This window comes from Schistocerca nitens, chromosome 5 (assembly GCF_023898315.1).
Source record: "Schistocerca nitens isolate TAMUIC-IGC-003100 chromosome 5, iqSchNite1.1, whole genome shotgun sequence".
Classification (NCBI taxonomy): Eukaryota; Metazoa; Arthropoda; class Insecta; order Orthoptera; family Acrididae; genus Schistocerca; species Schistocerca nitens.
Genome location: NC_064618.1, coordinates 17,284,904 through 17,306,868, shown reverse-complemented (window position 1 = coordinate 17,306,868; position 21,965 = coordinate 17,284,904). Strand labels below are relative to the sequence as shown.

The following is a 21,965-nucleotide window of genomic DNA, read 5'->3' as shown; positions in this document are numbered from 1 at the left end:
TTTAATCTGCCAGGAAGTTTTACGTGATTTATGTTTAAATGCTACTTAACGTCATATTTCCATTCATTCGTGTTTAGATGCAGATTTATCTGAGAGTAACTGTTACTGGTGAGCAACACTACAGTATACTGTGTCCTTATTTATCAAATTAACTTCAGAATGTTTTCCTATTTTCACTGTCAGTGGATTTTATTAACAGGATTGGGAAACTTCTCATACAGAGGCTTGCTTCTGAAGTTTCCGGAAGTAAAAAGGGTTCTTGGGGTTTATACAATATTAATTTACTTCGTGCAGTTTTTCTTTAAACATTTTCTGAGTACAAATTCACGGTCATAGTAAATCTCTAGGAACCGTTTTCTTCACACACACCAGTATGAGGTGTTGACCTACTATCTACTATTAACAGAAAGCCATTGTTCCACATGCAGCCATCTACTCTCAGAACATTATTTTGTACAAATAGATAGTCTGCTGTGTACTCTCCCACCTTATGGTGATCTTGCTAATATCGACTTAACACTTTTCTTACAAGAATCTAACTACTGCAGCAGCTTTGTGTAGGTAACTATTACCTTAGAAAATTCATGAGTCCTACATAAGTGTCTTTTATTATATTATCTAAAAGTGTTGCATCTTATGGTTATAATGTTTGACTAAATTACCGTCGTGTGCTGGTTGTTTCAGTGTGTGTTATTAGTGTATTTGTGTTAATACATCGGACTGTGCTACTTCTTCATTTAAAGCCAAGTGTTTACCTATACATCTGAGAATGGAGACATGGGGGTATTTCGAGAAATAAACAGTAAAAGTTATTGCAAATCGCGATGGGAGGTGGGTGTACTTATAGAAAAAGTCTTGAAGTCCTGCAATACATATTGTGACATTTGTTTAGCATTTGTAGCAATAGAAGGCGGTCATACAATTGTGTGCTTACAGAGAACGTCTTCCACGAGGTGCCGGCCGCGGTGGTCTAGCGGTTCTGGCGCTGCAGTCCGGAACCGTGGGACTGCTACGGTCGCAGGTTCGCATCCTGCCTCGGGCATGGGTGTGTGTGATGTCCTTAGGTTAGTTAGGTTTAAGTAGTTCTAAGTTCTAGGGGACTTATGACCTAAGATGTTGAGTCCCATAGTGCTCAGAGCCATTTGAGCCATTTCCACGAGGTGCCAAATGTCAGGCATCAGATGCAACCATTAGGCATTAGGTGTTTTGTGTATTCTGCTTAGTCTGAGTACTGAGAGCTGTCTGGGGCCACTATCACAGGGGCGTCTGTGGCACGACCGTACACCCGACTTGTTGCTTCCACAAAATACCATCATGTAGTCTACCAATAAATAAATTGCTTTGTATTAAACAGATCTGTGAATTTTTTTATTCATTCCCTTTTTCCGTCTCCTCACTACAGGATATTTTCCATCTCCTCACTACAGGATTTAGGTAAACGTTTAACATACGTCTTCTGTGCTCTGCTTGAAGTCAAGGACAAATAATTTTGGAGACATCGGCAATACGATGACCAATGCACCAGCAACCGATTGCTTCTTGCATCCAAGGCCCTTTGCAAGCCTCTCTATATATGGTAACATCTCAATCATGCAATACGTAAATTAAAGTGCACAGTTAGTTCTGAAAGTGAACTAGATTTCTGGCATTCAGCTCTCCAGCAGGCACGGTGCAACTGTAGCTGCTAATCAAGAGACCCATCCATTCTCTGGTTGCACCAGCAGATCCTACAGGCACAGAGCCAAGTCTTGGTATGTATTGTGATTTCTGTTAGCAAACGTTGCAGAACAATGGATACCAGAGTCGTAGTCTTGAGAATGAGGGACACCTGATGCCACTACATGTGCGATTTCTACAGAAATATGCCCCACACACCTATATAACAACATTGTTTTTGTCATGGCAGTTTTAGGTCCCAGAAGCATCATAAATTTCCACAGAAATACACGTGTCAGTATGCATTCTATAGAAAGAAATTGTAATTTTCTTGCCAACCAGCTCAGCGATGTTTCCGCATGTGCAGCCTGTAAAGAGTAGGACATCTGAAAGTGTGATTATTGTACAAATCCAGAATCATCTTTGGTGATAGCTGTCAAATTTCCATGTGCAGCTGCATGTGGGGAGAAAAAGTATATATACAGTCTATACAAATATACGAGGGCTATCCACAAAGTACATTACGTTTTGGAATTAAAAATAAATAAAGTGTTGGAAATTTTTTTTATTATACACAGATGAAAGCCACACTTAAATACTACTTTTCTACATAGTTGCCATTTAAATTAAGGCACTTATCGTAGCGATGGACAAGCTTGGAAATTCCTTCGTCGTAAAATTCGGCCGCCTGCGCCTTCAACCACGTGGTTACCTCTTCTTGAAGTTGTGCGTCGTCATCAAAACGCTGTATAGCCAACCACTTCCTCATTGCTGGGAATAAGTGGAAGTCGCTCGGTGCCAGGTCGGGACTGTACGGCGGATGAGGAAACAACTCCCACTTAAAAGACTCGAGAACTTCACGAGTGGCATTTGCCGTGTGGCCCCCGGCGTTGTCGGGAATCAGCAAGATCTTTGAGCCCAACTTTCCCCTGCGCTTGTTTTGTATTGCTCTTCTGAGGTTGTGTAGAGTTTGGCAATACCTTTGAGAGTTTATTGTAGTGCCTCTTTCCAGGAAATCCACAAAAATCATACCTTTTCTGTCCCAAAAGAAGAGGTAACCACGTGGTTGAAGGCGCAGGCGGCCGAATTTTACGACGAAGGAATTTCCAAGCTCGTCCATCGCTACGATAAGTGCCTTAATTTAAATGGCAACTATGTAGAAAAGTAGTATTTAAGTGTGGCTTTCATCTGCATATAATAAAAAAAATTTCCAATACTTTATTTATTTTTAATTCCAAAACGTAATGTACTTTGTGGATAGCCCTCGTATAATGTAGAAATGTGCAGAAAGGAAATACACCCAATTTCCTTTCCTGAACCAACGTCTCAAAACCGTTCAGCTGAAATCATGCTAGGACCAGTGTGGCCTAAATACAGCACTCAGCAGGTTAGGTTAACACCATTTGACGAGTGACCTCTTACTACTAAGCAGCAACCGGATGAGGCACGTACTTTTATACTGGAAATGGTGATGGAACAGTGTATAGGTGGTTTGAAGCATTGGCATGAAAAGGATGATCCATGAACAGCACACACGATGTGCTTCTGCAAATGTATGTTTCTGATTCATGTAAAGGACATTGACTTTACGGATACTACCTGTCGAACTAAAAATGCCTCATGTGGGATTCACATCCTATTCTAACAAAACTACTCTATAAATCTATATTAACATAACCAGCCTGTTTCTGTAGCTCTATAAAGTTGCCTAGGTGGAGTGTCAAGTTCACTTGGAGGTGGTGGCGCACATACAGAGCAACATCAAGGGTTGCACTTTGAGGCAGTTACAGTTGACTGTTTAACGTGGATGACTTTCAATTATAGAGTAAACCTTATACACTATATTTACATAACAAATCACAAGCGCAGGAGTGAGCAACTTTTTTTTTTTTCGTGGGAGGTTGAAATACAGCTTCACTTGTGGCTCACTGTCTTACTGTTTTGGTGGCTAGTAAAACGTTGCACGTGCACGTTGAAGGTGTGGCGGTGGGACTTGAAGTCCCATACCACCCTCCAATGGTGGAAGTTCAGGCAGCGGGCAAATTTTAACTAACTGAAAACTACAGTACATATCAACACTGGTGGTTTACAATAGTCGATATCCATCAAGGGGTCAATTCAGCACTAACGCTTCATTAGTGTCTGAACAGTGCTATAGTTATCCATAGTCAGAATTGGAGTCCTCAAGGATGATGAGAGGAACAGGGTGTCGGTACCAGTGTAGGGGAGGTGTTGTGCCAATGCTTTGTAAGCCAGCGACTGTGTCGCATAGGGTTTCCACTTTGGTATAGAGTCGCCTTGCCTTCTCTCACATGGATGTCTTGAGAGTGGCCATGTCAGTTTCCTCGTAGAGGGTAACTACCCTCGTGAGGGGAGGGGCTTGCAGGCTCCACCAGAGCACCTTTATTCTGCTTTAGTCCTTTTTGGGTTACATATTCGGCATGGCGGTGGAAGAGCAGTTTTTTACCCATCCAGACACCTAGGTATTTGGGATCATGGGACCTGGACGCCTGCGATAGTGATCATGTGACGGAGGATGGGGCGCCATTTATTTATTTACACGTCAAGTTCCATAGGACCTAATCGAGGAGCAAATCTCCAAGGTCATGTAACATGTCAGTATATGGAATTACAGCATAGAAGTAATAACAGATAAAAATAAAATGTTTATGAACCCGAAAAAAGTCTTTCTATAAGATTAAGTAAACGCAATCAACAATACAACAAGAATCAACTTAATTTTTCAAGGAACTCCTCGACAGAATAGAAGGAGTGACCCATAAGGATACTCTTCAGTTTCGATTTGAAAGCGCATGGATTACCGCTAAGATTTTTGAATTCGAGCGGTATACTCCACACCTTTCTGCACAAGAGTTAAGGAAGTCCGATCCAAATGCAGGTTTGATTTCTGCCAAGTATTAACTGAGTGAAAGCTGCTTATTCTTGGGAATAAGTTAATATTGTTAACAAGAAATGACAGCAAGGAATATATATATATATATATATATATATATATATATATATATATATATATATATATTTTGAGAGGACAACGTCAAAATACCCAGACTTGTGAACAGGGGTCGACAAGAGGTTCGTGAACTTACATCACTTATAGCCTGAACCACCCGTTTCTGAGCCAAAAATATCCTTTTAGAATGGGAAGAGTTACCCTAAAATATAATACCATACGACATAAGCAAATGAAACTAAGCAAAGTAGACTAATTTTCGTGTCGAACGATCACTCAAAGCAGATACCGTTTGAGTAGTAAAAATGGCAGCATTAAGTCTTTGAACAAGATCCTGAACATGGGCTTTCCACGACAGTTTACTATCTACCTGAACATCTAGAAATTTGAATTGTTCAGTTTCACTAATCATATGCCCATTATGTGAAATTAAAACGTCAGGTTTTATTGAATTGTGTGTTAGAAGCTGTAAAAACTGAGTCTTACTATGATTTAGCGTTAGTTTGTTTTCTACAAGCCATGAACTTGGGTCATGCACTGCACTATCTGAAACTGGGCCAATGCTGCACACAACATCCTTTACTATCAAGCTACTGTCTTCAGCAAACAGAAATCTTTTAGAGTTACCCGTAATACTAGAGGGCATATCATTTATATAAATAAGGAACAGGCGAGGCCCCAACACTGATCCCTGGGGCACCCCCCACTTGACTGTACCCCACTCAGACCCCACATCACAGCTATTCTCAGTATTGTGAATAATGACTTTTGATGTCTGTTGCTAAAGTAAGAGGTGAACCATTTGTGAGCTACTCCCCATATTCCGTAATGGTCCAACTTCTGGATCAATATTTTGTGATCAACACAATCAAACACCTTAGTTAAATTAAGAAATATGCCTTGCGTTCGAAACCTATTGTTTAACCCATCCAGTACCTCACAAAGAAAAGAGTATATAGCGTTTTCTGTTGTTAAACGACTTCTAAAGCCGAACTGTACATTTGATAGCAAATCATGTGATATAAAATGATCAATTATCCTTACATACACAGCCTTTTCAATAACTTTAACAAACACAGATGGTATAGATATAGGTCTAAAATTGTCTACATTATTCTTTTCTTCCTTTTTTATAAAGTGGCTTTACTACAGAGTACTTCAATCATTGAGAAACTGACCATTCCTAAAGGAAAAATTATAAATCTGGCTAAATACAGGCACAGTACTTTATTCTGCTATGCACTCCATAATATCCATGAGAGTCCTTAGTCTTCAGTGATTTAATTATTAACTCAATCTCCCCCTTGTCTGTATCACAGAAGAATATTTCAGACATCAATCTCGGAAAGGCATTTGCCAAGAAAGTTATATGATTCCCTGTAGAAACTAAATTTTTATTTAATTCGCCAGCAATGCTCGGAAAATGATTGTTAAATATTGTACATATATCTCAATTGTCAGTAATAGAAATACATTTACTACGAACTGACTTTATATCATCGACCTCGTGCTGCTGACCACCAGGCCAGTGAAGTAGAATGCCGTAGTTTAGGTGGCATTGAGGGCAATCTTGTTGTAACCACACCAGGTCACAGTCACGTCCACCTGCCTCTGGAGGCGAGCAATGAGCTAGTCTGAGTTGCGGTCGGTGGCATAAAGCGCCATGTCATCAGCGTATTGCGCCAGGTGGCAGTGTGGGAGGACTGGCATATCGTTAACATAAATGTTAAAAAGGATGGGGGACAACACAGAGTCTTGAGGGGTACCCATCGACATGTGACATAACATGGAGCGTTGACTTTGCTGAGTAACCAAGAAAGTCCTATCATGGACGAAATTATCAACGATCTTCTCATAGATGTCAGGGATGGTCGTCTGTTCAGCATTTTGTACACAAGATTGTCCTGCCAGATCTTGTCATACGCGTTTTGCAGGTCCAGGAAAACCGCTGGCATCGACATGGCGGAGTTAAAACCCTAGCTGACATGTTCCGTGATCCGAAGCACTTGGAGTTCGGCTGACAGGTGGGAAATGAATCCACACTGTTCCAGATGGATTGCCCCTGCCGCCGCTGGAGGCTGGGAAATGCGGTGGAGGATCAAAGATTCCGTCTTCTGGGACGCATACCAACGCCCACCAAACTGAAAGACAGGCTGCAGCCTCTTCTGCCCACCTGCTGAAGTGCCACACCCCTCTATTGCGGCGCCTTCTCCACCAGCCACCACAGCCCACCCCTGCCCATTGCAGGGTCAAGCAGCCCACCAGGGATGTTCCTCCAGTGGTGGAGATACACGCTTCTTTCTGGGATATTACATGCAAGAGATCCTGCAGGTCATCTCTCTGTTCACGCAGCCACACATCAGGGCTGTCATTCGCGAAACAGTTCAAAAGATCCGTTGGTGGATGATGGGCTAACTAAGGTCATCGCCCTTGTTGAAGGGCTCAGCCAGATTTTGTTATAATGGCGAATTGCCCACCACACAACCACCAGCCCCTCTGGATATAGTTGTCTGTATCTTTAATGCTGATGGCCTTAAAGGTATGAAGACTCAAATGAACACTTTCCTCTATGACCACCATGTGGATATTTGACTCATCTCAGAAACCCACCGACGATTTTCGTCTCCGCAACATAGTTTGCTATCACACTGACTGACTCCATTTCCGAGGTGGGGGCACGGCAATGCTTTTGCATAAGTCACTCGTCCATAATCATGAGGTTCTCCAACCACTCGAACATATAGCGGCTGCAGCAGTCATTGTTTCTATCCGCCTTGGTGCTATAACTTTTGCTGCGGCGCATTTGAGCCCTAACCTGCCACTTCTTGAGGCTGATTTCGGTACCTTGACATCATTTGACAAATTCATTGTTGGGGCAAATCTCAACTCCAAGCATCTGGCTTGGCATTCTCGCGCTGCTAATCCCAAGGGTCAGCTCCTCCTTGACCTAGAGGATCCTCTGGCGCTGTCGGTCTATGGCCCCCACAGTCCCACCCATATACCAGTCCGCTCTAACTGCCAGCTGGACGTTCTGGATGTGGCCATTTTCAAGAACATTGGGGTGCAACGTTATTGGTAAACACCTTATAAATATTATAAAGTGTCCACATACGCACCTGTGGGAAACAATTACATCTTTATTTGTTAAAGAACGTGCTATTACTAGGCAACAGAATGCATTGTGTGTTTGATCACTGTACAAAACTGTTTAGATATGTACATGATGACTTCTTTTTTTCTCTTCAACGAGTATGTTATGAAAGATAATTACATTACTCTGACAATTATTGGTATCTCTCCACCGCTACTGCTGCTGTAATCACATTATTTCGTCTCTGCTTTCTGTATATTGCGATGTCGATATCCTCATCTCTGCCAGCCGGCAATGCCATGTGGTCACACTGCAATGTTGCAGTATCACACCTCGTCATATTTATGGTCGTTTAGTTTAAGCTTGGCTTATTGGAAGTCCGCACTTGGAACGATATGGTCGAGGGATTTTTGTTAGTGTATATTTCAGCTGTAGCAGCCTCAAGGGTCGGAAGAATCTCTGACATCATTTCCGGTTGCGACTCACCAAATTTTAGAACACAACTACGCTGAAGAAAAAAAGAAACTGGTACATCTGCTTAATATCATGTAGGGTCCCCGTGAGCACACAGAATAGCCACAGCACGACATGGGGTGTACTCAACTAATGTCTGAAGTAGTGCTGGAGGGAACAGACACCGTGAATCCTCCAGGGCTGCCATAAATCTGAAAGGGTACGAGGAGGTGTAGATCTATTCTGAATGGGACGTTGCAAGGCATTCCAGATATGCTCAGTAGTGTTCATGTCTGTGGAGTTTGGTGACCAGCGGAAGTTTTTAAACTCAGAGGAGTGTTTCTGGAGCCACGCTGTAGCACTTCTGGACGTGTGGGGTGTCGCATTGTTCTGCTGGAATTGCCAAGTCCGTCGGAATGCACAATGGCCACGATTAAATGCAAGTGATCATACAGGATGCTTACGTACATGTCAACCTGTCAGAGTCGTATCTAGACGTATCAGGGGTACCATATCACTCCAACTGCACACGCCCCACACTGTTAGAGATCCTCCACCAGGTTGAACAGTCCCCTGCCGACGTGCAGGGTCCATGAATTCAGGAGGTTGTCTCCATACCTGTACACGTCCATCCTCTCGATATAATTTGAAATAAGACTTATTCGACCAGCCAACATGTTTCCAGGCTTCAACAGCCCAATGACGGGTTGACGGGCCTAGGCGAGCCGTATAGCTTTGTGTCGTGCAGTCATCAATGGTACACGAGTGAGCCTTCGGCTCTGATAGCCCATATCGCCGATGTTTCGTTGATGGTTCGCTCGTTGACACTTGTTGATGGCCCAGCATTGATATATGCAGCGATTTGAGGAAGGGCTGCACTTCTGTCGCGTTGAACGATTCTCTTCAGTCGTCGTCGGTCCCGTTCTTGCAGGATCTTTTTCCGGTCGCAGCGATGTCGGAAATTTGATGTTTTACCGGATTCCTGATATTCACAAAATACTCGTGAAATGTTCGTACGGCAAAATCCCGACTTCATCGCTGCGTCGGAGATGCTGTATCCCATCGCTCGTGCGCCGACTGTAACACCACGTTCAGACTCACCTAAGTCTTGATAACATGCCACTGTAGCAGCAGTAGCGATCTAACAACTGCGCCAGACACTAGCGACCGCAGCACCGTATTCTGCTGGTTTACATCTCTCTGTATTTGAATACACATGCCTATACTAGTTTCTTCGGCGCTTCAGTGTAGTTCCACAGGTAAATCTACATATGTGCATGTTATAGACAATAACAGCTCTTTAACTTTCGTTGCGGCATTTGTTTATCATTTATATCAATGGAGGGTGGTCATAGGCTTGCAAAGCGTACGAAATCGAATTTTCATAGCGATGTTGCTTAATTGTGATAGAAATTTATTTTAATGAGTTATACAGAGAACTTATTAGCAACAGTATTTAATTTGTGCTTGCAAAGTTGGAGATGTCTCACAATATATGGTAAGTAGTTGTATCATTTCGAAATATCAATTCAGACCTTATCTTTTGCAAATATCTCAGTGTTACTATCGTTGGTCATGTACGTATAAGCAGTCCATATCCTTCTACAGTTTAAGTGGTACTTGGTAGTAAGGGCACCTTATTCCTCCCATCCCTAATAAGACAATTGTGTTATGTGTATGTGTTTGCCGTGGTGTAGCTGGTTACAGGCTTTATTTTTGTAAGCCATAGTTTCAAGAAATACAACTGCACAGATTCAATACACACATTATGTATTTAGATACTGCTGCAATGTAAACATTACATTTTCATGACATTTTCTGACAGACTTTAGAATACTGTGACTTCATAGAAGTTGATTTCAGCGTTATAGCATGTTTTTCTTGTAGTTAACCTCAACTATATCCTACAGAGCTCATGTAAACATCGCACTTTTCACACTGCTGACGTATTTTCCAGATATTTTACTTTACTGTGACGTAGTAGATGTGGGAACGTGATATCGGAAACATAGTCTATAAAGCTTTTAGACAGCCTTGGCACCTTAGTTTTGATCGCAAACTGCTGTTATGTACATAGCCTCCAGTATGCCTTTGTCATCTGTAATAATAGAAATAACTGTCAATCAGTGCCATCGATTATATGTTTCTAGTGACTAACATGATTCATTATTTTGCCCTCCTAACCTGGTGATTGAGAAAAATTTAAATGCTGAAATATTTACCCTGAGGATGTATTACGATTTATATCAAGATTAGTCCTACTTAGATACTTCCAGGGTGTCAGTTTGCTTGTGTGTTTGTCTTCTCAGCGTAGTACTTTAGCTAACACGTCTTTTTCTGCATAAATAATACTTGCCACGTTCCTTTTTATATGACATCGATTCCCTCTTAAATGTCAGCTATTATCGGGCACGGAACGATGCATTGCAGTATAGACGGAATTTTCAACGCTAATTTGGCGTACATGTGTATTTGCAGAAATTAACTTGCATTTTCTTTTACACTGCAAGTGTACATGAAATCAGATTAATTGATTTGAGCCTTAAAATTTTTTTTATTCTAGTTAACCTCAAATAGGTCCTAGATAAACCAATGAAAACATCGCACGTTTTGCGCTCCTGACGTATTTTGCCGATATTTTAGAATATTGCGAGATCTATGCGGAAAATAATTAATTACGAGTCTGTTGCTTTTTAACCATACAGCAAGCTATTGGTGGCAGTACGATATCGTGGTTGACAGATCGAACTTGGCTTATTTTATGTTGCAGACATTTGCTAGCGACAGTAAGTATTCATTGTCTACAGTACAGCCATCTGCCGGTGACAAGAGCAAACGGCATTTGAAACAGAAACTGTTTTATTTCGCGTTTCGGGTAAAACTCATTTTCAATGAATAAGAATTCCTATTTTTTATTTATATTTTATAATGAAATGTAGGTTTTTAATTATTTATAGAGCAATATACTCTCTACTCGTTCCAGTATTCCATGGTGAATGATACATACGTAGCTTCAAACGAAATTTAGCAATGTGACTTACACGAATTTTTGGAAGTCAGCAATAACAAATATAGTTGACAAAATTTTGAACAAAATAAGATATTTTATAGTATTTGGCTGCTGAACAGGGGTGTGGGGGGATGTGGAGAATGGGGTGCCCCCCCCCCCCCTCTCCCCAGTACATACCCTTGGGATATGGTTAGGTGTCGCGGTTCCTGGTATGGTCGATAATGCTGAAGCTGATATGACATGATTCCCAGTCCCCTCCTCTGCCCCTCCATGACCTTGGCACATGGTTCCCGGAATGATAAAGGATCTAGAGATTGGATTGAGCACCACAGTGATTTTTTTGGCATGGTCCTGTTGGAGGTGGTCTGCCATTGTCTCCCTCCAGCCTTTGAACTGACTCACCCAGCCAGATGTCAAATGGCTGATGACGATGATCACGTTTCAAATTAAAATGCAATGCACAGAAACGAAATTCAAAAAATAATACATCGTTACATGTACGCGTCAATGTTTAAGTGTCAGAATACGAATAAAACATTAGAGTTCAATCTTTGGATGGTCCTGCGATTTTTTAATCGTTTCTTTCAGATCTAGCAATAATTCACATGTGTCTAAAATGCCAAGTTTGATTGGGGATTGGAGTCCTTGTTAAACCATACATCCCCATATAACTACTTGTTAAGTGCATTCACAAGTCCAAGGAAGGCACAGCCACGCCATCTCCAGTACGACTATGCCTAGCAAATACTGTCGTGTTCTTATTACGCTTACTATAAAAAATCTAATAAGTGTATTATACCAATGTGAAAGTAAATTATTTTGACGATGATATTTTACATTGCCTTCTCTATATGATGGATCTTCTCTATTCGATAACGATTGAACTGGTGTAGCTTCCACAGGATCCAACATTACACGAAACAGACGAGAATGTATGAGCCCATAGATACGAACCTGCGGGAGAGGAGTATGTTTTCGCACTTGAGGTCCCGATGTGCAATGTTCTTGCCATGTAAGTATTGGAGTCCAAGTGTCATCTGCTTGAACCAAACCTTGGCCTGTTGCTCTGGTACTATTCCGTTGCGCTTTATGAAGTCCAGAAGGTCGCCATTATCCGCATAGCGCATGAAGATGAAGACGCGTGGTCCTCGTTGCAATATGCTGTGAACTTGAATTATGTTTGTGTTCTCTATTTTTGTCAAAATTTCCAACTCGCGAGGGAAAAACTTTTCTAGGAAATCCTTCGGTGCCTTTTCTTTGTCGAATATCTTGCAAGCAAGTCGCATCTTCCGCGGACTTTGGCCATCCACGTAATCGGCAAGATGGACAGTGGCATAGGAGCCTTGTCCTATTTTCTTGCCTATAAAATAACCTCGTTGTTCTAAGGCATTTACTTCTGAAGTCCGAGGACTCACTCGGGACGTCATTACTTCCCCACTAGCTCCCAGGGATGTGCTCATAGGCCTTACACCTCCAGGAATTCATTGGATTCAAGATATGTAGTCCAGAGCGGCGGTTTTGTACTCCATACATCCAATTTTGACAAATGAAGGCGGTGCGCTGAAAATAAAACATTCAGAGAATGAGATATTGGCATACATTTTAGCTTCAGTTTGTATTCAGCGCAACGTTAGAAAGCAGGAAATGGGCATAAAACAAAGAATTGCGTTTCCCTTCGCAGCTCATCTACACCACGAATTAAGAACAGTGTTGTTTAACACAAAGTATACTTTGCTTGTAACGAGAAATCTTGACTTCGCAATAACAAATAACACAAAAACAAATAATTATTTTCTGTTACATCCATTGGAAAAATTGGACTGCCGTAGCTTATATGCAAAACTAGCTACAAAACGAAAGCTAAATCCACTTACCAAAATCGAAAGTATGAGGAGAACGGAAATAAAATCACAGTCAATGAGTGTTCATGGTAGTATTCTTAACTGGCTACCATAAATATACATTATTAGGTATACACTCCTGGAAATGGAAAAAAGAACACATTGACACCGGTGTGTCAGACCCACCATACTTGCTCCGGACACTGCGAGAGGGCTGTACAAGCAATGATCACACGCACGGCACAGCGGACACATCAGGAACCGCGGTGTTGGCCGTCGAATGGCGCTAGCTGCGCAGCATTTGTGCACCGCCGCCGTCAGTGTCAGCCAGTTTGCCGTGGCGTACGGAGCTCCATCGCAGTCTTTAACACTGGTAGCATGCCGCGACAGCGTCGACGTGAACCGTATGTGCAGTTGACGGACTTTGAGCGAGGGCGTATAGTGGGCATGCGGGAGGCCGGGTGGACGTACCGCCGAATTGCTCAACACGTGGGGCGTGAGGTCTCCACAGTACATCGATGTTGTCGCCAGTGGTCGGCGGAAGGTGCACGTGCCCGTCGACCTGGGACCGGACCGCAGCGACGCACGGATGCACGCCAAGACCGTAGGATCCTACGCAGTGCCGTAGGGGACCGCACCGCCACTTCCCAGCAAATTAGGGACACTGTTGCTCCTGGGGTATCGGCGAGGACCATTCGCAACCGTCTCCATGAAGCTGGGCTACGGTCCCGCACACCGTTAGGCCGTCTTCCGCTCACGCCCCAACATCGTGCAGCCCGCCTCCAGTGGTGTCGCGACAGGCGTGAATGGAGGGACGAATGGAGACGTGTCGTCTTCAGCGATGAGAGTCGCTTCTGCCTTGGTGCCAATGATGGTCGTATGCGTGTTTGTCGCCGTGCAGGTGAGCGCCACAATCAGGACTGCATACGACCGAGGCACACAGGGCCAACACCCGGCATCATGGTGTGGGGAGCGATCTCCTACACTGGCCGTACACCACTGGTGATCGTCGAGGGGACACTGAATAGTGCACGGTACATCCAAACCGTCATCGAACCCATCGTTCTACCATTCCTAGACCGGCAAGGGAACTTGCTGTTCCAACAGGACAATGCACGTCCGCATGTATCCCGTGCCACCCAACGTGCTCTAGAAGGTGTAAGTCATCTACCCTGGCCAGCAAGATCTCCGGATCTGTCCCCCATTGAGCATGTTTGGGACTGGATGAAGCGTCGTCTCACGCGGTCTGCACGTCCAGCACGAACGCTGGTCCAACTGAGGCGCCAGGTGGAAATGGCATGGCAAGCCGTTCCACAGGACTACATCCAGCATCTCTACGATCGTCTCCATGGGAGAATAGCAGCCTGCATTGCTGCGAAAGGTGGATATACACTGTACTAGTGCCGACATTGTGCATGCTCTGTTGCCTGTGTCTATGTGCCTGTGGTTCTGTCAGTGTGATCATGTGATGTATCTGACCCCAGGAATGTGTCAATAAAGTTTCCCCTTCCTGGGACAATGAATTCACGGTGTTCTTATTTCAATTTCCAGGAGTGTAGATTCAGGAATCTGGAAATATGTCGTGAGAACTTTATCGGTTTGATAAATGGAAGTTTTAAATATTTGAGGTTATAATAAGAAAGTAACCCTCAATCTCTAAGATAAGTACACTAATTAGAAACACACGACAACGTTCACTGCAATGACGTACTGTTAAACTTATTGATGATGTAGAGGGGGAAGGAATGACAGCACTGAACGGAAAAGATGATGGTACATGCAATAAAAACGCTTAAATTGAGTAAGTCGAATATCTACACATTACGCAGTATGAGGGACATGATACAATCTGATATGGGATTCAGGTATATCCGTATAGAAGAAGAAGCCAAGTGAACACAATAAATAGTTTATTGGTGCTCCACATTTTAGCGATTTTGACTGAGTTACTCACGCCGCAGTGTTCTTCTTCAGCATAGAAAGAGCTAAGTGAAAAATCCGTGAAAATTCGCAGGTTTATTTACATATAAAATCCGACTTCGGAATATTCTTTTGTGTGAGGCCGCATGTACAAGACTCGTGTGCGGATCTGAAGTTGTAGATTCGCATATTTTAATGTTCATGTCGCGTCTGCATAATCTTTCACTGATTGTACCATTACCCGTTTGCATTGTGATATACTGTGAACCTTTGAACATTCGCGAGCGCTACAGTAAACTCTTATTGTTAAGACTTAAACATATCTTGCTTTTTTAAAATGTTTGAGAACACTACTTCTATCCTCGTCCAAAACAGTCGTTCTCTAATTTCACTTTATATTTACGTGAGGAACAGGTGATTTTTTGAGAATTTTCGTAAGTTACAGGTTTGAGTGTTTTGGATATGCAACTTATTTCACAGAAAATAAGCGTTTTTGGTTCACAGTTACTATCAAAGAGTACAATCATCCTTTAATTTCGTTGTATATCAACGCAAATAAACGCGCGTTTTGAGAATTTTCGGAAGCTACCGTTGTCCTGTACATATTGCATGAGTAATTTGTAGTAAATTGGCGTTCGTGATAATAGTTACTATATCTGATCTTCTAACTAACATATTTTGCTACATCTAGTTTTACCTTAAGGTGTAGTAGCCCTTCATATTATCTGTTGTTGTTGTGGTCTTCAGTCCTGAGACTGGTTTGATGCAGCTCTCCATGCTACTCTATCCTGTGCAAGCTTCTTCATCTCCCAGTACCTACTGCAACCTACATCCTTCTGAATCTGCTTAGTGTATGCATCTCTCATATTATCTACATTATCTTAAATTAACTCTGTTTTCAAGTTTGCTAACAACTCTAATTAATCTCAAAAAGGTGTTTGCGTTGCCTTAATAGAAATATCGTTTTGTGTATTTGCTTCAATTCTTACACGGGTTTCGCAGCTATCAGCTCAACAGATTAAAAGATAATCAGCAGGCTTATTTTAAAATTATCTGTTCATTGTCCTGTAACACATTAACGAGATAAAATGAAGCCCCACTGTGAATGCTGTTTTCGAAAACGGGATGAGTTGGTTGGCGTTCGTAAGCAGCTGCAAACCGCCCTGACTATTGTCAAACAATTGGCAGCTGCTGCGAATCGGTGTTTTGGAAGAGCTCCCGAGAGTGATACCGGTACGAGAAGTACCTCACTACTATACTCCCCTGTTGATCCTGTCTCCTCTGTAGAATGTACAGGATCTGCCATTACTCGTCCACTTGACTGCGAGTCGCATTTCAATGGTAGAGCAAGGCGTCCTGTACAGGGTGGATGCGGACCAGGGAGGACTCAGGATGGTGTACCTATCTACTTAGCTACTCTGCAAATCACACCATAAGTGCCTGGCAGCAGGTTCATCGAACCACATTCACAATAATTCCCTATTATTCCATTGTCGAACAGCACACTAAAAAGACGAATACCTGCACCTTCCCATGCGAGCTCTGATTTTTTTTATTTTATTATCATGTTCGTTTCTCCCCATGTATGTATGTATATATTAAACTGGGGACCTAGAAACGACGGAGAGACTTCGTTCCGTCGTAGCCCTCAATAGTTGACAACCCACATCAGGCCACAGCAGTTCACCCACCCCACCGCCGCCCCACACCGAACCCAGGGCTATTGTGTGGTTCGGCCCCCAGTAGACACCCCCCCCCCCCCCCCGGGGAACGTCTCGTACCAGATGAGCGTAACCCCAAATGTTTGCATGGTAGAATAATTATGGTGTACGCGTACGTGCAAAAGGAGTTCGCGCAGCAATCGCCGACACAGTGTAACTGAGGTGGAATAAAGGGAACCAGCCCACATTCGCCAAGGTAGGTGGAAGACCGCCTAAAAAGCCATCCACGGGCTGGCTGGCACACCGGACCTCGACACTAAAGCGGGTATTACAAGACGATCCGACGCAAACGGTACTGGCCTACCGCGACAGACATCTAGCGGTAGAATCGGTGAAACTACGAAAATTTGCAGACACTTTATCCGCGCGCCAGAATAGAGAGCAATTCTAAACTGTCGTCAATCCGCGCATGCGCACTAGGCAGCGATAACGTGTGCGCGCAAAAGGGGCTACCGCAGTGTGTCTGCTTTATATTTGCTTACTGTTTGGTGGCTAGCGGTTCATTTCAGATTTTCGTGTTGGGGATTTTCATCGTCTTTTTTTCAGTAAGTAGGTTTTAATAAATGCAGAGAAAAACATTTTTTTAGCCAGTAACTTTCTTTTATACTAAGAAATGATAATTAAATCAAGACCCTACGCTGTCGACAGGCGTTGATATACATCAATGGGGACAACTGAAAATATGTGCCCCAACCGGGACTCGAACCCGATCTCCTGCTCACATGGCAGACGCTCTATCCATCTGAGCCACCGAGGGCACAGAGGATAGTGCGACTGCAGGGATTTATCCTTTGCACGCTCCCCGTGAGATCCACATTCTTAACTTATTGTCCACACACTACATTCGTAGTGCCCCTGCCCATTACACTCATTACTCGCGGCAGACAATCTGACCGAGTCCCGCAAGAGTTCCGGCAATGCGTGTGCATCCGCACAGAAGAAGAAGGTCTATGGCCTGCTAGCCTTAACTATACATGGAGATGGTATCTGTTCTTTCGGGCATGTGCGAAAGAACAGATACGATCTCCGCATATTCTTTTATACTAGCTGCTTGTGAAAGTATTATTTCTATTGATTACTTCAGAAAAATGGCTCTGAGCACTATGGGACTTAACTTCTGAGGTCATCAGTCCTCTAGAACTTAGAAACATTTAAACCTAACTAACCTAAGGACATCACTCACATCCATGCCCGAGGCAGGATTCGAACCTGTGACAGTAGCGGTCGCGCGGCTCCAGAATGTAGCGCCTAAAACCGCTCGGCCAGTCCGGCCGGCTTGATTACTTCGTATTCTAGAAATGAAATGGAGCAAAGAGGCTTTAACCGTCTTAATTTTGGCATATAGCGAGCAAAGGTGTACGTGTGACTTTCTGTATCATAATACGATTCGTCGGCAATAGTTTTTCTGGGTAGTATGCATATAGCGCCACACGGTGATTTTCGATTTGTATCGTAATGGCTTAGCTTGCGAAAGTTCATGGTTGTTTTGATTGCATCTCTTGTTTATTTCAGTATGCCAGAAAAGAAACTGGTTGTGATAGGCGACGAAGTCTGTGCAGTTTCGTCCAGTGCGATAGACGAGGACTGAAAAACTCTTGAGTAGCACCTATATACCGCATATTCAAAACTTGGACAAATAACACAAGTACACCTTTAAGTATTGGTCCTTTTAAGTGCTGAAAATTGCAGTGCATACATCGACGACAACTTTTGAAATGCCAGACTCTTAAAAGATTTCCCATTCGCCAGGAAACGTAATGTTGCAACCAGCCAGCAACACAACAGTGCGTTTACTGGTATTTTGTCAGTGATCTAGGCTGGTATGATCACAAAACGTATGATATTATTTAATCTTATTTTCGAGAATGTGAGATAGCATCCCCTTGCTAAATCCGTCTTCCATCATAAACAGCAGCTACTCGAAATAGGCCATGTCCATCCCAACGAAGTTCCGAAATGCTTGCGGATCTTCGGGCCTCTGTTCTTTCACTAACAGTGAATATATTCCGCCGCCTTCGTCCCTTCTTTTCAGCCAGGGTCGAACACAACAGTCTGACTTTTCGTTTTCGTCGCCGTTCTGCCCTAATCCGCAGATTTACTGTCACTGCTAGGGCAATAGCTCCAAAAACAAGTGGATCCTGCATGTGCAATAAGCTGTATAATTGTAAATTTCAATATACATATACCTGTGTAACCAAGTGTCTGTAATTCAGAACAGTACTAACCTACATAAGAGAAAAACGATTATTAATAAATAATTGCAAAAACCAATTTCTTATTAAAAAGGAAACTTGAGCTCACAAAATAATTTGAACGTATGACGCTCCAGTCGCCCTTGAGTTGCGGGCGGTAGAACGAACGACTTTACAAGACATCAAGACAGTTCTATTTTCTTTTCGCGCGTATCGTCTGATACTCGCGTGATCGTCTGCTGCTGCGCATGTGCCCTAGGTATATCCCGCGTGAATGGTATAATGGGTCGGAAGTGAACCAGATTGTAGTTACAGGTATGCACGTTAGGGGCGCTGGTTTAGGCGCATCGTGTAACACGGGCTGGGGACCGGCACGTCTTCCCGCTCGGGAATCAACGCGGACTCTTCCCATGCAGGTCGCCGTCAACAAAATATTTTCCCATTCGGAGCAGAAAGTTGGTGATCGAAATTCGAAGAGAAGGTCTCTTCGAGAAACGCCTATGTTTTAATAGTGTCCATACCCAAATCCTTTATCATGTCCGTGACACTCACTCCCTTATTTCTCGATAATACAAAACGTACTGCCCTTCTTTGAACTTTCTCGTTGTACTCTGTAAATCCTATCTGGTAAGGATCACACACAGTGCAGTAGTACTCCAAAAGTGGTCGGACAAACATGGAGGCAGTCTCCTTACTAGATTTATTGCGCAATACTTCCTATGTGTTCTTTCCAGTGTAAGTTGTTTGTAACTGAAATTCCTACATATTTCGTTCAATTTAAGGCCTTTTGATTTGACTGATCTATTGTGTAACCGAAGTTTAACGGATTCCTTTCAGCATTCATGTGGATGACTTCACACTTTTCATAATTTAGGGTCACAATTGCCAATTTTTGCACGATACACTATCTAAATCGTTTTGCAATTAGTTTTGATCTTCTGATGACTTTACAAGACGATAAACAACAAAATCATCTGCAAACAGTCTAAGATATCTGCTCAGATTGCTTCCAAAATCGTTTATTTTCCAGATGACCACAGTTCGTGCGGAGCTACGGCCAATTACTGACGAGCGGCCGGAAATGTGTCCGGTATGCCACTAGGTGTTTGGCATCTGGCAGGGCCATTTTGTCCGACAAGTTGCTGCTGCATTACGCAGCGAATTTTGGGCTCCACTGCCGTTGGTGCCACGTCTTTCGCGCCAACTGTTGTAAAATATGTGGTTTGAGAATAAAATGTGTTAAAAAATTTAATTTCTGTTTTCTTTGTCACCACTGTCTTAGGTTAAACCTGCTGAACTACTGTACTTGTTAACAGTCAGAATCCATACATGCTGTCTGTACATTACCAAAAATTAAAACTTAACAAATACTGTTGTTTGCCTTCTTTCAAAAATTTTATTATGGTTACTGCACAACCTAGGTTTCACGTTATAAGCCTCTTTTCAAGTACAATTAAAAAATTAAAACATTTGGCCTTTAGATTTCATTATTATTAATATTATACATGTCAACTAATCTCACTAATGTACTGTTTTCTGAAATATATCTTATTATCTTTAACAAATTAATGGCATGATGCTCCTTTAGCATCGTTGTTTTTTAATAATCAAGCCTTACCAGTAAGCATCACGGAAAATTCGCGTCTAACGAAATCAGCCACAGATAGGACCTTAATGTTCTTTGGCAGTTCAGTTGAAACGATTGTCTTCAGCTAGTTCAAGTGGTAAGTATAATCCTTAGCATACGAGGTGCATTCAAGTTCTAAGGCCTCCGATTTTTTTCCTCCGGACTGGAAAGAGATAGAAACATGCGCATTGTTTTAAAATGAGGCCGCATTCATTGTCAATACGTCCCAGAGATGGCAGCACCATACGGCAGATGGAATTTTACCGCCAGCGGTGAGAATGAGAACTGTTTTAAATACTTAAAATGGCGACGATTTCCTTACTTGAACAGCGGGCAGTCATTCGTTTTCTGAATTTGTGTGGTGTGACACCAATTGAAATTCATCGACAGTTGAAGGAGACATGTGGTGATGGAGTCATGGATGTGTCGAAAGTGCGTTCGTGGGTGCGACAGTTTAATGAAGGCAGAACATCGTGTGACAACAAACCAAAACAACCTCAGGCTCGCACAAGCCGGTTTGACGACATGATCGAGAAAGTGGAGAGAATTGTTTTGGTGGATCGCCGAATGACTGTTGAACAGATCGCCTCCAGAGTTGGCATTTCTGTGGGTTCTGTGCACACAATCCTGCATGACGACCTGAAAATGTGAAAAGTGTCATCCAGGTGGGTGCCACGAATGCTGACGGACGACCACATGGCTGCCCACGTGGCATGTTGCCAAGCAATGTTGATGCGCAATGACAGCATGAATGGGACATTCTTTTCGTCGGTTGTGACCATGGATGAGACGTGGATGCCATTTTTCAATCCAGAAACAAAGCGCCAGTCAGCTCAATGGAAGCACACAGATTCACCGCCACCAAAAAAATTTCGGGTAACCGCCAGTGCTGAAAAAATGATGGTGTCCATGTTCTGGGACAGCAAGAGCGTAATCCTTACCCACTGCGTTCCAAAGGGCACTACGGTAACAGGTGCATCCTACGAAAATGTTTTGAAGAACAAATTCCTTCCTGCACTGCAACAAAAACGTCCGGGAAGGGCTGCGCGTGTGCTGTTTCACCAAGACAACGCACCCGCACATCGCGCTAACGTTACGCAACAGTTTCTTCGTGATAACAACTTTGAAGTGATTCCTCATGCTCCCTACTCACCTGACCTGGCTCCTAGTGACTTTTGGCTTTTCCAACAATGAAAGACACTCTCCATGGCCGCACATTCACCAGCCGTGCTGCTATTGCCTCAGTGATTTTCCAGTGGTCAAAACAGACTCCTAAAGAAGCCTTCGCCGCTGGCATGGAATCGTGGCGTCAGCGTTGTGAAAAATGTGTACGTCTGCAGGGCGATTACGTCGAGAAGTAACGCCAGTTTCATCGATTTTGGGTGAGTAGTTAATTAGAAAAAAAATCGGAGGCCTTAGAACTTGAATGCACCTCGTAATGTAGCGGCACCACTGTTTAGGATAGGGAAAGTTAGTTTTGTGC

The 21,965-nt window shown here is 43.0% G+C and overlaps 1 protein-coding gene across 1 annotated transcript in view; it reads right to left on the bottom strand.

The window, feature by feature from the left end:
• LOC126259829 (testis-specific serine/threonine-protein kinase 3) overlaps positions 1-21,965 on the bottom strand; it is a 136,534-nt gene that overhangs the window by 103,801 nt on the left and 10,768 nt on the right. Inside the window, exon 2 of the mRNA XM_049956873.1 lies at positions 12,136-12,741. Coding sequence (XP_049812830.1) covers positions 12,136-12,641 — 506 coding nt within the window. The 5' untranslated portion in view covers positions 12,642-12,741. The remainder of the gene's footprint in view (positions 1-12,135; positions 12,742-21,965) is intronic.